The following is a 16,166-nucleotide window of genomic DNA, read 5'->3' as shown; positions in this document are numbered from 1 at the left end:
GGGAGACAGCATCTCCCTTCCCATAGCAACTCCTGCAAAGCCTTTGCACCAGAGTGAATATGAAGGCAAAACCTTTGCATGGAGAGTAATCAGGCAACGTACCTCTAGGCCAAAAGAAAATGCCAGCAGTCAGCTAGCAATAATGTGGCAAACATTTACCCAGACTTCTGAAGAAAAGGAAGGATAATGACCCTGGGAATACAGTGTGTGCAAAACACCAGTTGTCCCACGGCACAAATGCTTCATGTGGTGCCCAGGGCTCCCAGTTATGAGAAAGGGAATTGACTGGCAAGGCAGAGAAGTAAAGTGAAGTGAGTGAAGGATCACGTTAGTAACTATTTCCTTTGTCTCTTCCCTCCCACCCCTTGTTGTATTTTAATTCTACACAGGAATATCAAGGCAGATGATCTAATCACATTCAGGCAGAAACCAAAAACTGGGAAGATCAAGGGCTTTCCTTCAAATTCACAATCCTGCCACTGAGGTGAATGGGGTAATGCAACCGTAGTACTCTACAAATCTTCCCAAGGTCTTTCATGACATCAGTTATGTAATTCTTGTTAGTGATGTACCACTGAGCAACCCTTTCTCTTTTTAAATTTGTGGAAGTGCAGGTTAGCTCTGGGCTATCACAACGCACAAATGATTGTAGGTCTCTCTCATGAACAAGTATTTCCAGAGACCACTGAAAAAGGGCAACTTCTAACATCCTAAATCACATTCTTTCTTTTCTTTTTTTAACTACTCTGTAAACACAGGATAAAGAATTGAGTATTTTAACAGAGAAATATTTTGACTCCTTGGAGCAAGGTGGAAGCACGTAAAGCTATCGGGTGATCAAAGCTTTCATACTGTTTAACATCATACACATTCAGATGAGATCCAGTTCCAGTACAACCAAAAAGCTACTTAAACTGGAAACAGGACTTGATTAAAAAACACCCTGGAAAACACCTCTGACATCTTCTGAATGAGCATTTAAAAACATGTTTAGCAAATAAAGATTCCAAGACAGCACCATGAGCACCATTTTAAGTTTTCAGTTGAGAAAGAAGTAAAAAATAATGCCTTGTTCTCCATCTTACTGGATGTATGTTCAACTCTAGTTAAGTACAGCCTCAGTGTGGGATCCAGTAGGTCATCAGATATTGGATCATATAGTATCCTTACTCATGAAGTGACTTGAGTTGATAATCTAACTACCAGACTGTCTCCATCTATTTTCATCTTTCAAGACAGCCTGCAAAATTCCTTCATTTCTGTGTCTGGGTTCAGGAGTCGGCAGACCTTGGCAGTGTGCCCTTGACCGCTAATGGATGTTGGGCTGGTGGATATTCAAGGCATTCTTTGGTAGGCTCTAGACCTGTGTGAGCTAGAGGAATTCACTCCTTCCACTCCACCACCCCCTTATACCCCCCAAGCCTCGTAAATCCAAAATTCCCTGTAAAATAGGTGAGGAAAGGATGCTGAAGGGAAAGTGTGCGATTTGCTCCCTCCCAGAGCTGCCGATTGCAGCACCCATCACTTGTACAGAACTACTATCAGAGTACCCAATACAAACCCACTCACACACGAGTCACACTCTTAAAAAGTTTTTATTAATTTTCATTGTTTTTTTTTTTTTTAAAAAAAACAAACCCGTCAGTGCAACAGTTCAGTATCCCCTTCCTATCCCCCATCAGTAAGCAGTAATTTTAAAATGAGGAAATACCGAGTGCTGAAGCCAATGGGTTAGCATTTTGCTATTATTTCCTTCTGTCAAACTCTGAAAAAGTCCTCTGTATAAATTAAACAATGAAAAAAAATGTTATTTTCAATTCTATGTCATTACAGTCAACAGAATCATAACAATGCATCTAAAATGTGTGTCCACAATATATCAGGTATACATTTTTGGGAAAAGAAAAAGGAAAAAAAAAAAAAAGTATGACATTCTAGACTTGTTAAAATGATAATGGTCCCATATTTTTTATTAACAGGTTAGCAAAACAAAATCCAATGGATTACAATATTTACATGTTATTTGAAAAATTAAGTAGTGATAAAAGCATGTCACAATCATTATTTCTTTTTTTTTTTTTTTTTTTTTCCATTTTTGGTAACCATTACAAACAACCAATCCAGGTATGGAACTGTTTAAATACATTTGAAATGAGGCCAATTAAAAAACAAATACAGACACAAAATGTGTATTTATACTTGTCCCTCCAATGTTTTTCTATGACCTTCCCTCCCTACTTTGAAAAAGAAAACAAAAAAACCCCAATAAAAAGATTCAAAAGTATCCCCCTACCACACAACTGATGAATCCCCAAAAGCAAAACACCATGCTTCTCAAGTAGCACTTATTCCACAAATGCAACATTTTTGCCATCAATTTCATGTGAAGCTCTCTAGGACACCCTTTCCTCAGCAGCTTCCTATGTTCCCCCCTCCCCCTCCCCCAGATCCCCCCAAAACAAAAAAAACAAACAAAGACACATGCATTTCTAAAACTAGGTTTCAGTCAAGTACTTTCTACTTTTTGGAAAGAAACTCTTTTTTTTTTTTTTTTTCTTTTTTTTTTGTTCACAACCAGGACATACCATGGGCACCAGATCCTGTATTCATTGCTCAGGCAAAATTCCTGTTAAGTTTGGTAGGCTTTCCACCCAAGAAGTGGTGCAGGATCAGCCACTTTGGTATGCAGGTACCTATTCATTCTACGCTGCTCCCCTCATGCTGAAAGCTAAGGAGGAGGGGAAAAACTTAGCAACTCCATCTTGAATCGAGTAAAAGTAGTTCTTCAGGCTCAATGTCATATGTAACTATTTCACCTCCGCTTGCAAAAAGATGTGTTAACAGACACCCCTCCCTCCCACCACAACAAAACAAAAAGAAAACACGCATACCACAGACGGAAGAAAAAAAGGCAGCCAATCTTAACGAAAAGTTACTGGTGTGAGACTGATAGATGTTAATATGACAAGCAACAGAATGGTTATGAGGACCTATGTGTTTGGCCCGCGAGCTGCATAGCTGTGCCGTAAGTTTGGTTCTTTAGTTTTTTAAAAAAAAAAGTTAAAACTTCTTTGTTATTTCCATGTTTAAAATTAACAACACAACAACAGCAACAACAAAAAGTTCTATTCACAAGATCTAGTCTCCTTTCCCTGTCCCCCCCTCAAAAAAGAAATACTCATTTTACATGAGAAACTTAATTGTGCTGTATTTGTAACACCTCAAAGACTGATAGAAAATAAACATGTGGCAAACAAAACCGCACAATCAGTCACATGAAATCTATCAAATCCTAAAATTATAACTGAATACTAACAAACAGCTTACCTGGAATAAAGGATGACAATTCACAAACAGTTATCTAGGAATTAAAGTCTCTCTTTTTTTTTTGTTTTTTTTTTTACTAAAATAATTAAAAAAATCACAGTATTTTAAGAAATAAAACCCACACTGGGATTTTAAGCACAATTTGTTTTGTTTTCTTTAAAACTTTTTTTCTTCCTCCATTCACCAACTTGCCCAGCAGTCTCTCTACATTTAACCACAACAACAACAGGTAGTACTGACAAATGCAGAGATCTCCCTTGGTTAATTCTGAGGTACTAGGAAACAGGTGACTGTTTTAAGCAAAGCAGTTTCTGTTTTGTTTTTGTTCTCTTTTTTATTTTTCTTTTTTTTTTTTTTTTTCTTTTCTAAAGCAGTTGCATTTCAGTCTGGAAAAGCGGTATGTATTAAAACTAGAAAAACGCACACAAACTTGTGCGTTGAAGAGTTGTCCCCCTCCCACTTCTTCCATGCTCACGACGCTTCCATTCACAAACAATCCAAATCTCCACTGCAAAGCACGATGTGTAATGTAGGAATACCGGGAGTTGCTTCATTAGTCCAAGATGAATGTAACTTCCCATTGTCAAAATCCAGAAGAAAAGATGCAGTGACGTAATGAAGCCACTTATTCCATCACTTAAATAACTTTAATATACACACACTCACACGGGTACCAGTGCTTTGAAAATAGATCATTCAGTCCTAAAAGCAGCTTTATTTCTTCCTTCTGCCCACCCCACCCACCCACCTCACCCAATTCATCACTGTTCAAGTACGTTGAATAGAATCACACCAAATGCTTATTCATTTTTGGCCTCCGAGTTGTCTTGGAGAGGTTTGTCAGCAGCTACCAAGCTGACTGCTGTTTCACTGTTGTGGGAGTAGTCCACCACCATTTTCTCAATGCCTTCTTTCTCTTCTGGCAGTGTGCTGACAGTCTCTTCTATGTCCTCCTTTGGCTGGCTGTCCTCACCAGTCCTGTGCTTATTTTCATTTAGTGCCCTGGAAAGCCAAGCAGCAGAAACCAGAAATGCTTGCAGTCAATATGGAGAAGGGCAAAGACAATCTGTGCATATCACACAAGGGAGAAAAACAGTTCACTTCCTAAGAAGGTAGATGCAAGCAGCCGCACCATTGCCACCTTACACTCAAAAGGGGAGGCAGTGGAATGAATCTACCAGTGGGACCCATAACATCCTAGCTTTGAAATCAAATCTTCACTTTTTCTACACTGGGACCAATATGAGATAAGAGGGAAGAACCCCAACCGTGACTTTTAAATATGCATTCCCCTTTCCCCAGTCCCTTGTAAACAATACTTACAGGCACCAATTAAAGGCACAGGTAGAGAGTACTTTTCCCAAAGAGTTAGTGATCCAATAGAGCTTTTTATAGGTTGAAACATTTCAAGCACTCATATTTAGGAAAACAAGATTAAGGAAAATATAAGTAGTATTTCCCATCCCATCAAAGTTAACCTACAATATTGTATTTGACTGTCTTCCACATGTAAGGAACCTCAAAGAAAATCTACTATTTGAAGAAACCCTGACCAGCAAAAAGATCTCTGCTACGAATGAGATCTTCATTAAAAGAGGAAAATGATTTCTTCAAGGTGCGTACCTGTGATGCATACCATCCCACACTGTGCAAACTTCTATACAAAGGCAGAGATTTTCCCTATGAAGATGCACTAGTGAAGTTCACTATGCACATTTTACAGGAGTTCATTTTTTTCTTCCCCTGAAGATCATGACATTTCTCTGCTCGTAATTCTTTGCACTGTTATGCAAGTTTAGGTACAAGCATGAGATATAACAACAAAGAGGAAAAAAAGAACAACAAACAGTTCCTTCCTAGAACGTTCCATATAATTTTCTGCCTTTTTTATGCTGCTCTGCTGGCTGGCAAAATCAACTTACACTCAGGTAAAAGTCAATCCTGGCCAAGCGTTATTAGCCTTGGGACAATCTCAAGCTTTAGAATCACAGTTAAACCCTACAATCTACAGCCACCCCAGGCAGCAGTGTTTAAAAGGATGAACAGGAACTTCCCATGCAGAAACATCTGACGACTGTATCCACACCTGTGATAACAGAATTGTTCTTTATAGAATTGTGTTTGCTTTCATCACAGGACTTTTTGGGAGGTAAGGAATGGGGTGGGGAGAATGCAGACTGATCTGCTGTTACCTTTGGTTGTCTGGTAAAGGAATGAAAATCAACTTACATGCCATGCCTCAGCACATGTCGCTCCCACTCAGAGCCTTCTGTAAATGATCGGCCACAGAACTCACATGGGAAGCGTTTCTCTGGAGCACCGCTGTCAGAAAACATCATGGGATCTGGAAAAAGACAACACAGTCCATGAATTCAGAAGAGCCAGGGCAAGAAGGGAACATTATGATCCTACTCTGATCCCCTCTGCTGCACCTTCTCATCCCTGAGAAGCAGAAGGACTTACCTATCAAATAACTGTGTGTGTGAAAATGTAACTGCCCCAAAGCAAAGTGACAGAGCAAGTGACAAATCACAGAATCATGCAACCACAGCCTGGTGTGGGTTAGAAGGAACCTTAAAGTTCATCTATTTCCAACCCCCTGTTATGTGCAGGGACACCTTCCACTAGACCAGGTTGCTCCAAGCCCCATCCAACCTGGCCTTGAACACTGTCAGGGATGGGGCAGCCACAGCTTCTCTGGGCAACCTGTGCCAGCGCCTCACCACCCTCACACGGAAGAACTTCTTCCTAATGTCTAATCTAAATCTTCACTTTAAAGCCATTCCTCTTTGTCCTACCACTACTTGCTCTTATAAAAAGTTCTTCCCCACCTTTCTTGGAGGCCCCCTTTCCTAAGTCTTAAAACATATCTGCAAATAAGGGTAATTAATAAGTTTCTACTCCCTGATCCTGTATTTCAACAAACGGCATGATTGTCGAGTTTTAATTCATCAAACCTGAGAATTTTAGGGCTGAAATGGCTTGAAAGCAAAATAAAAACATTAAGCCTTTCTATAATTTTTAAACTGGTAGTACAAATTTTAGGAAACAAAGTCTTAGGGTATTTAAACATGCATTCCTAATAATAAATACATATTCCTTCATCATGAAGTCTCATGGGTTAAGTTCTAAATCTTAACTGTATAGGTGTTTCAACCCATCCTAATCTTTTATACAAAGTGCTTGGGGCCTCATTTGTAGAAGTCTCAAGCACCTAGTAATAGGAGTGAAGTCACTGGCAGCTCTGGGAGCGGTATTTCTGAAAGCCAAGCTCTATGTGAACGCAGCCAGCTTTAACAAAAGATGAAACATTTTCTCACAAATTAAGAAGATCACCACACAAGCCATTAAAAATAATTGCATGGACTATCTCACTTGATTCTTTCGCTGGAAATGAGACAGCACCATCTGCTCAGAGCATTAATTCCTTAGCAGGCATTATCTTGAGCAAGAAATCAACAGAATGTCTTTCTGACTCCTCCCAAACTACATAATAAAAGAAAAGGGATTTTGCTTCATTTTGGTTCTGATCTCCGCTCACTTCATTTCTTCACTCTCAGGTTTACTCTGTTCAGGATCAGCCTATGAACTTGAAATGCCCACACATTCCCTATTATCTGTATGCTAGTCCTGTAAACATATTTTTACGACACACTTCTCACTAGTAAACCTTTACTAATGTTCTATACAGAATGGTTCTTAAAATAACTTTTTGCCTCTTCCCCCTGAAAGAAAAAGAAAAACCCAACCCTTTGTATTCCTTTCTGTCAGTTATTAATTATGTGGTTATCACAAAGCAAGGTGCTGTGTCAAGAGGAACACCAGAAAGTAAGTTCAGTTTACACATGTATTTTAATACCTTACGTGTGATGCAAAGTTATACACACACTGCAGCACACAGACCAGTCATGGTACAGGGGCAAGTATGTATGGAGGATAAAAGTTTTAAAGGCAAATGCTGTCGTTTTGTATAAGAACCGTACAGTACACAATAGGAAGTTTATTCTGGATCTCTGCAGAAAGTTGGTATGCAACAGAGGCTGCTCTGCTGAAACTGGCAACTGGGGTTGTTTGGCTGAAAGAAGAGAAGGCTCTGAGGAGACCTTGTTGTGGCCTTTCAGTTCTTAAAGGGGTCTTCTAGGTAAGATGGAGAGAGATTTTTTTACCAGAGTCTGTAGTGACAGCACAATTTAGATTGGACACCGTGAAGAGATTTTCTAATATGAGGGCGCTGAGGTACTGGAACAGGTTGCACAGATAATGTGTGGATGTCCCATCAATAGGTAGTTGGATTGGATGAGTCTTTCAGCAACTGGATCTAGTGAAAGATGCCTTTGCCCATGGCAGGGGGATTGATCTTTAAAGGTCTGTTCACACCCAAACCAGTCCATGAGTTATACTTGCAATTTCCATTAAGATTAACAAGTGCTACTCTAGTAAATCCATCTCCTCTTCAGAAAACACTGTATTGTTCACCCTACTTCCCAATCAGTTTTCATAGAATCATAGAATCACAGAATGGTTTGGGTTGGCAAGGACCTTAAGATCATCTAATTCCAACCCCCCTGCCATGGGCAGGGATGCCTCACACTAGACTATGTCTCCCAAAGCTCTGTCCAGCTGCCAGGGATGGAGCACTTACCACTTCCTTGGGCAACCTGTTCCAGTGCCTCACCACCATCACAGAAGAGAACTTCTTCCTTATATCCAGTCTGAACTTCCCCTGTTTAAGTTTAAAAAACAGTGTTTTAGTTCTGCTTCTACGGATGTGAATTTCAACAGCTTCTCTGGAGGACTATCAGAACTGCTCTTCTCTGGGGCCTGCAGAAGAGAGGTAACAGATTGCTCAGACACCTAACCTCTCTGCAGTTTTCCTGCATCACACACACAAACACTCATGGACATTTATTTTTGTCTACTGTGGAAAAACACCTCTCGATTCCACTTTCTGCCAAGACCAAGACATAAAGGTCAGTAAAGACAAACAGTCCCTCTAGGCTGCAGTTCTACCAGGAGGAGCTGTTCTTTCCATGCTGTATGCCAGACACCCTCTTTCCCCCCCCCTCCCAACTTCTTCCTCCCAGGTCATTAGCCTTTCTACTATCCTTTACTAACGGACCACAACTCCCCTCCTTTCTCATCCAAGACAGCAGCTCAGCTCTGCTGAGCTCTACTGTTCACATGGGCAACAGCCCTTCTCTAGTTCACTGTCCAACAGCCCATTTGGAGAAGCAATACATTTTTCTTTGCACCTTCAATACTACACATGCCAGCCTGAAGTCAAGGTGCTGAATCTAGGCAGCTGTTTGACTCACGGGAAAAAACTCCGGTTCTGACAGTCACAGACTTCAGACAGCATTTGCTTCCAAATACTCAGAGCACACAGAGGCACTCTCAGCAAATCCCACTTCCTGCTAACACCACAAAGGTTAGAATTGTCAAAAGCACCCGAGTGGCATGCAGGATTACAGAGTTTGATGTGGTTTGAAAGCTGTGAAAGCCTTAGCCACTGTGACAGGCTATATTTGAAACCATAGGTCTGGTCCTCTGCTAACAGGGCAAAATCATTTCTATGTTAAATCTATCTTCCTAAAATCCACAGGGAGATGTCAGCATACAACTCAGCATTCAGCAACTACCACACCTTCAGTTCCTGTCTCACTGGGATATTTTCTGAAAGTGTACCTTGCACCTTGAACCTTTCGTAGTAATCCAGAACTTCTCTAGAAAAATACGGTCAATACATCTGATCTTTTCTAAATACCCTTGCTGTAGCAGGCAGAAGGGCTTTCTGCATTTTCTACCTATTTTAATATATAGCACATGGTAACAGATTAAACGGGAATAAAAATAACCGTGAAACACTGACCCTACAGGCCAGTCAGGAAAGAGTATGTGCAAACCAATACAGAAATATGCATGATTTTTTTAGACTGGTCATTTGAACAAGCATGCAGAAATCATTTTAGCCAGTCACAGATAAAAAAACCCCACAGACACAGGTGGAAAAAGTACAAAATAAAAATTAGAATTAAGACACTATCCCTTACTTAATTATTGATCATATGAAACAGGGGGATAACGCTTAGCTATTATCCATGCAAATTTAAATTTTTAGCAAAGAAAGTGGTATTTTTATGTTTTCACAGTGTAACTTAAAGCCAATTTAAACACCAAACTTCACCTTGGGCTGTCCCACTCCCCGAAGTGCATTTTACAGGGATTTACAAGGCATGGCAGATAACACCTTCTTCCCCTTGATCTAGATACCATGGCTTCTAAGGTCACTTCAGCACCTGTGCTTGTATGTAATGATAAGGTAATCCTCACTAGGACATCTTGACTCTTCATCCCCTGCTAGCTGTGGGTCTATATAAAACATTAATCAGTCTGCTACATCTGCAGCTAAGGTGAGCTGGTCCTTTAGTCAAATCATTGCACAATCACTGTTCAGACCATGAAGCAACGAGGGTCGAAGCTGTCCCTGAACAGACACCCAAGCATGTTTCCACACGAGTTACTAATGTTGAACTTTGAAATGCATATAGAACAAACATTCCTTTAGGTCCTCCTCTGATTTTTCTACTGTTCCACCTAAGATCTTGTGAAGGGTGTTTTTCATTAAAACATAAACTGTTGCCTACCCAACTCACTTCCTTTCTCATTTAAATAAAAGCTATCACTAACCAACCTTGACATCAAGTTCTGATGATAAGTGCAGATTGAATTTATGCTGCAGGGATGCTAAACAAAAGCCAAGATGCTGAGGTCTTGCTATTAAAAGGGAAGAAGCATGACCTGATCCCTTCCTATTCGGTAAACAACCTGTGAATTCAGAAATGTGAATTCTTCAGCATCTGAACAGATGCAGAGACCTTGACACGCTTGTGAGGTGGGCCGATGCCAACCTCATGAAGTTTAACCAAGCCAAGTGCAAGGTCCTACACCTGGGTCGGCACAACCCCAGGCACAGCTACAGGCTGGGAGGAGAAGAGATTCAGAGCAGCCCTGTGGAGAAGGACTTGGGGGTGTTGGTTGATGAGAAGCTTGACATGAGCTGGCTTCACTGTGCACTTGCAGCCCAGAAACCAACCATATCCTGGTCTGCATCAAAAGAAGCATGACCAGAGGTCCAACGAGGTGATCCTGCCCCTCTACTCTGCTCTTGTGAGACCTCACTTGGAGTGTGTACAGTTCTGGTGTCCTCAACATAAGGACATGGAGCTGTTGAAGCAAGTCCAGAGGAGGGCCACGAGGATGATCAGGGGGCTGGAGCACCTCCCTTATGAAGACAGGCTGAGGAAGTTGGGGCTGTTCAGCCTGGAGAAGAGAAGGCTGCATGGAGACCTCATAGCAGCCTTTCAGTATCTGAAGTGGGCCTATAAGGATGTTGGGGAGGGACTCTTCATTAGGGACTGTAGTGGTAGGACAAGGGGTAATGGCTTTAAACTTAAACAGGGGAAGTTTAGATTAGATATAAGGAAGAAGTTTTTCACAGTGAGGGTGGTGAAGCGCTGGAATGGGTTGCTCAAGGAAGTTGTGAATGCTCCAACCCTGGTGGTGTTCAAGGCCAGGTTGGAGAGAGCCTTGGGTGACATAGTTTAGTGCGAGGTGTCCCTGCTCATGGCAGGGGGGTTGGAACTAGATGATCTTAAGGTCCTTTGCAACCCAAACTATTCTATGATTCTATGACACATTTTCTTTTGTGAGTTTAAAAGCTGAAAATTCAGGAGAAAAAAGATAAACATGGTAGTATACCTTTAGTTAAGAACATGGCTAACTGTGGGCATCAGAATCAAGAGGGTGAGTGACTCCAGGAACCTCACATTCAGGCATCATAGAGCTAAAGCTGTTAAAGACTTGCGAACACACTGCATTTAAGTGATGAACTGCATTTAACTGATGAATTGTGCACTAGAGCAGACTAGACAACACATAGTTTACACCAGATACTGCAATAACCTGGTTTTCAAGGGGGAAGGTTGTTGGAAAGTCAAGAAACCTTTAGTTCAAAAGGATTCAATTTACAGAGAACATTTCCCCTGCTGATCTAACTTTGATCAAACTAAAAGCATTAGCAAGCACATGGGCTAGCCTTGCTGAAGTCAGTGGGATTAGTCTTAGATATGAACTTAGGCACATATTTAAATACACAATGGTACAGGGCATGCATGGAAGTCCCCTGGCTCCAGATCTGCGAACTGCAGCAACTGCAACAGGACTGACTCTGTCTGAGAAGGAATGCTGGGCACAGTTAATAATGGCCCGTAAAAAAGCTTGGCCATGACCCCTTCCATCGTTCACGTGAACAATGCTAAGTGAAAAGCTGAAAATTTGTTACCAAAACAGAAAATCTGACAGACCACTAAAATACTCCACTTACGTAGTTTTCCAGGCTCTTACAGATGTTATCTGCATGGGCAGATAAGTTACAGATGCTATCTATGTTTTCTCATAGCACATATTTTCTTAACAGACAGAAAACTTGTAATAAGGATTAGAAACATGAGATTCCCCCAGAAGCAGTGTCTTCAAAAAGGCCCCATTCTGCTCCTGCTGCCATGCCTGCATGGCTCTACAGGAACATGTTGTAGAGTCAACAGCTGACCTTGCTGGTGAGACTGGTGGAGCATGTTGGAGTGAAAAACAAAAAACCCTAAACCAAAACCAGCTGCACTGACCTCTCTCTTCAGTCTTGGGGCTTAACTCTTCTTCTTCTTTTTCTTCTTCATCACTGCTGGAGCTCTCTATTTTCCCCTTCATTTGTTCCAACTGGTCCAAGTTAACACGTCCAACCAGCTCAAAATTACGACTCACCTTTGAAAGATACACTTTTGTCAGCAATCAGCACAATCTTCCGCTATTCAGAAAAATCGTCACATATGCAAAATAAAATAGAGTACACCCCAAAGCCTGCTTAGCTAGAAATGGCATGTGGTAACCCACTCAAATTAGCACTCTTTAAAAAAAAAAATAAAATAAAATTATTCTTCTTTTGAAGTTTATTCTGCATTTCTTATTTTTGGTTTTCAAAAATTAATGACATTCAGCTAACACGTATCCCCCCTTGTTTTTTCCTGGTTTTGATGCATTAAAACAAGACAAAATCCAAGAAATACAAAACACTTTTAAGTTTCACCCTCTTTTTGTGGCATCATTCAACCACTGTGATCAAACACTACTATTGTACATCCACACTGAAGGAAAATTCTTTGTGACTGGTTCATTCAGCTTCATTCATGAGAAGATGGGTCTTTTACTAAGCACATGGCTGCTGTGTGCCACATACACTTTCACTCATTAGTAACAGATTAATTTTCATTACGAAAGGCTGCGAAGTGCTTTGCAAACTGATACACAGACTATAATGGGAACACTTCACCCAGCAGTCAAATTCAGCTAACCCTAGGGTGAAATGCATCAGCTACTTAACAGCTTACAGCAGCAGAATGAAAGGAGCAGCTTAGGGCACGGAAGTCAGGAACTCCACCACATCCAACAGAAACAGCGGAGGAGCAGTCCAGATTTACAGCAGAGGCAGAGAGCATGGAGCATGACCAGGACACTAGGGCTAATACTTGGTGGATGAAAAGCAGTCTCTGAGCTCATTGATCACTGCTGGGAAGGATTCTGGATTCATGTTTCATGCAAAGAGACAGCCCTCTAGCAGCACAGGCACTGAGCCACAGAGGCAGAGAGGATGGAAACAGAGTGCAGTACAACACCTCTTGCAAGATGCTAAATGATATATCAACACCCACTGCCTATTTTTTATCCCTCTGTGGGAAAGGGAATGTGAATGAACATAAGGACCATGTGAATCAGACTGTAGTATATCTCCAAATAGCAAACTATCCTGGTGTGCTGATTCCTAGTACTACTCCATACAGGCTGCTGTGATGAGGTTCTCTTGACTTAAAATATTACCCACCGAGATTTAAACAAACAATACCACATGCAAGGCACTTAATTCAAATCAGCTCATGCCCAGAAACTCTTTAAAGTGCAATATATCACTTGGGTATCTAAGCTCAAAATGTGGACACAAATTAGTGTGATATAAATTACCGAAGAGCGGAAACGATATCCTGAACTACTAAACCCCACCACTGCACATTCAGATTGGAAGGGAGATCCAAGTAAGGGAATAATTTTCCCAGCCTGATGTACTGTGTCAAAAGAATGAGGAATAGTGCCTCCTGAGTCTGCCAGGCACCTTACTGTGGTGACTAGGAGGTGCGGAACATCTCATGTTAATTGCAGAAGATTCTCCAAAAGTAGTAAAGATGAGGGCAGATAACATAAGTTTACAGAGTGTTTTTATAAGACAGCCAAGTATTTTTTAAGGATTACAAGTGTTGCTGGGAGTTCTGTTGCTAACTCTGTCAATATAAATGTATTTGCCTGCGTCATTCAGTCAATGAAGTAGGAGTGAGTTTTTAGGGAGGACCTGGGAAGCTCAGCTCCCTCCAACAGATGGAAATATGACAAAGAAGTAGTCTAACAAATACTCCAAAACACATTTCAGTTCTATAATTTAAGTGTCTCTCAGCTAAACAGCTCACAACTACAGAAATTCAAAGCTAACAGTCTGTGGAAAGCCTTTAATGACTTCTCAGAGACTGTACTAGGTCTGCACTCAGACACTCTACAAAAACTCCAAAGCAGTCTTGACTTAGGACCTGGTTATAAACTTGCTGTTTATCTTTCCCTTGTTAAATGTAAACAGGGATGTATTACCCTCTTTGTTATTAAAATATGCATGGCATGTCACTGCTGCTGAAGTTGCCAGAGCAATCTTATGTTTGGAATCTCCTGCCTTTTAGACAGGCCGAATAACACAGCCATAATATTGTTTCACAACCATTTCACTTCCTCCTCTTTAAATAAACCTAGCATGCAGAAGAGCCTTTTCCAGATAATTATACTCAGCATACAACAGTCTGATAATTCTGATAAATCTGTACAGCTTTAGAAATCTTGAATTTTGAGTTTCCAAAGGAAAAAAAAAGAAATAATAGAAAACAGAGGAAGCGATGCCCAACATCGAATTAGTTTCCAGATCTGGGGAGGGAAGGGGAAAAAATGCAATGTCAACTTGGCTACTCAGAGCTTACATGCAAGTAAACTAATACAGCATTTGCAAAGAGTAGACTGCTACAAGTTAAAACTATTTGGATGTTACCTTGTGCTCATCTCGAAGGTGAGCGTCCAGCTCCTCTGTGTGTTTGGTCTCATAGTAGCAGAGTTGGCATTTGTAAGGTTTCAGTTCATTGTGCTTCTCTATGTGCTGCTGCAAGCTCTCATCACTGGAGCAGGTAAAGGTACACTTGTCACAGCGGAAAACAACTCCCTGCAAGTACTTCGACAGTTTGGAACGGCAGACTTCAATGGGAACAACCCGCTCTTCTGTAGGGACAGGACAATATTCACTTAACAAACTTAATGAAATACCAGCTGTCAACAGTTTGGGAACTACCACCAACACAAAGAGGAAGATCTACTGTATGGATATGCAAGCCATCCTACAATGGAATGGGAACTAAGATGGACCAACACACAAAAAACAAAATACAACAATTCTTTCTTCAATGACAGGGTTAATCCTCCAAGGCTACAGATGCAGGTGTCCTCATAAGTGTAACTGCTTATTGGGTGAAGAGGTTGGGGGCAGTTCTGGGGGCAAATGAGGATCCACCTGTGAGTCAGAGTAGCAAAGCCTTGGAATACAAAACCAGCCATAAATCAGCCAGACCAAAAGTCCATTTTGGTTTAGTACTTGACAGCAGCCAGGAATGGCTGCTAGAAATGTAATGAAAGGGAGGCTGCAGGGTGCTTCCCAGTGCATCACCCTGCTGGGTCTATAAAAATCAAAGCTGGTATCCTTACCATCACACCTTAACCACCTCTGAAGTCCCTGAGGAATGAGAGGGTAAGCAAGACAGCACCTTTTCCTGGAAGAGGCTGTGCAGTTCAGACTGGGGCAGAAACTTCCCAACACACCCACAGCTTTCAGAAAGCTCAGATTCAAAATCTGCATGCTTGATGTACTTGAAAATGCTCTTGCTGAGTTTTTAAACTCTCCACTTATCAAACAAAGCACTGATGCTAAACAGAGCAGCAATTAATTTCAATCATTTGATAGAGCCAGAATCCAATGTGCATAACACTCATACACTGCAGTTCCTCTAGCTATATGCGCAAGAGAACCCCCAAGTTTGATTCTTCAGCTTAGTGTCACCAAAAGATCCTCATTTATGGCCTTCTGCTACTCAACTGACCTTTTGAACTAGAACACTGAAATTTAGTATTGTTACTCTTCATGGACCACAGATTAAGGAAGGAGTTTGATCGTCCTCATGAAGGTTCACCTCTAGCGACAGATTAAAACAAACAAATGAAAAAACCAGGCCTGAATCTCAGACTGTAGACATGGAGGCTAGAGGAATGTGAGACACAGCAATCAACATATGGATCTGAGCCAATGTGTTCCTTTCTTTAGTGAGGAGGGTAATATCATATCCAAGGACAACTACAGATATACAAACTTCCTGAAGGTTTCTAGAAGGTGGCAAAAGCTCCACTGTTCATTCACTTTTGGCCAATCCACATGTCACCACTGCTCATGAGACTTTTACTACAGCCTAACAAAATATTCCATCCTACTCAGCTTCTCCTGAACACAAAAGTTGTCCTATCTTGTAACTTCCTCCTTGGCCACTTCAAAAAGTGAAAGTTTTCCCCAAAGCTATGCCTTTGAAAAAAACTTGTGGACTTGTAATTCTTTTCTACATCAACAACAGCTTCACTAGCCATAAAGACACCAAGTTGTGGCTGGG

At 41.1% G+C, this 16,166-nt stretch overlaps 1 protein-coding gene across 1 annotated transcript in view; it reads right to left on the bottom strand.

Annotated features, from left to right (window-relative positions):
- Positions 1–4,127: 4,127 nt before the first annotated feature.
- Positions 4,128–16,166, bottom strand: part of LOC104408292 (zinc finger protein 462-like) — a gene marked incomplete at its 5' end in the record, with an annotated part of 14,741 nt that continues 2,702 nt past the window's right edge. Inside the window, 4 exons of the mRNA XM_010017844.1 lie at positions 4,128–4,329; positions 5,557–5,671; positions 12,009–12,144; positions 14,513–14,736. Coding sequence (XP_010016146.1) covers positions 4,128–4,329; positions 5,557–5,671; positions 12,009–12,144; positions 14,513–14,736 — 677 coding nt within the window. The remainder of the gene's footprint in view (positions 4,330–5,556; positions 5,672–12,008; positions 12,145–14,512; positions 14,737–16,166) is intronic.

Source organism: Nestor notabilis, unplaced genomic scaffold (genome assembly GCF_000696875.1).
Source record: "Nestor notabilis isolate BGI_N333 unplaced genomic scaffold, ASM69687v1 scaffold21227, whole genome shotgun sequence".
Taxonomy (NCBI): domain Eukaryota; kingdom Metazoa; phylum Chordata; class Aves; order Psittaciformes; family Psittacidae; genus Nestor; species Nestor notabilis.
The sequence above is the reverse complement of the archived record's forward strand: the minus strand, read 5'-3'. Positions and strand labels throughout refer to the sequence as shown.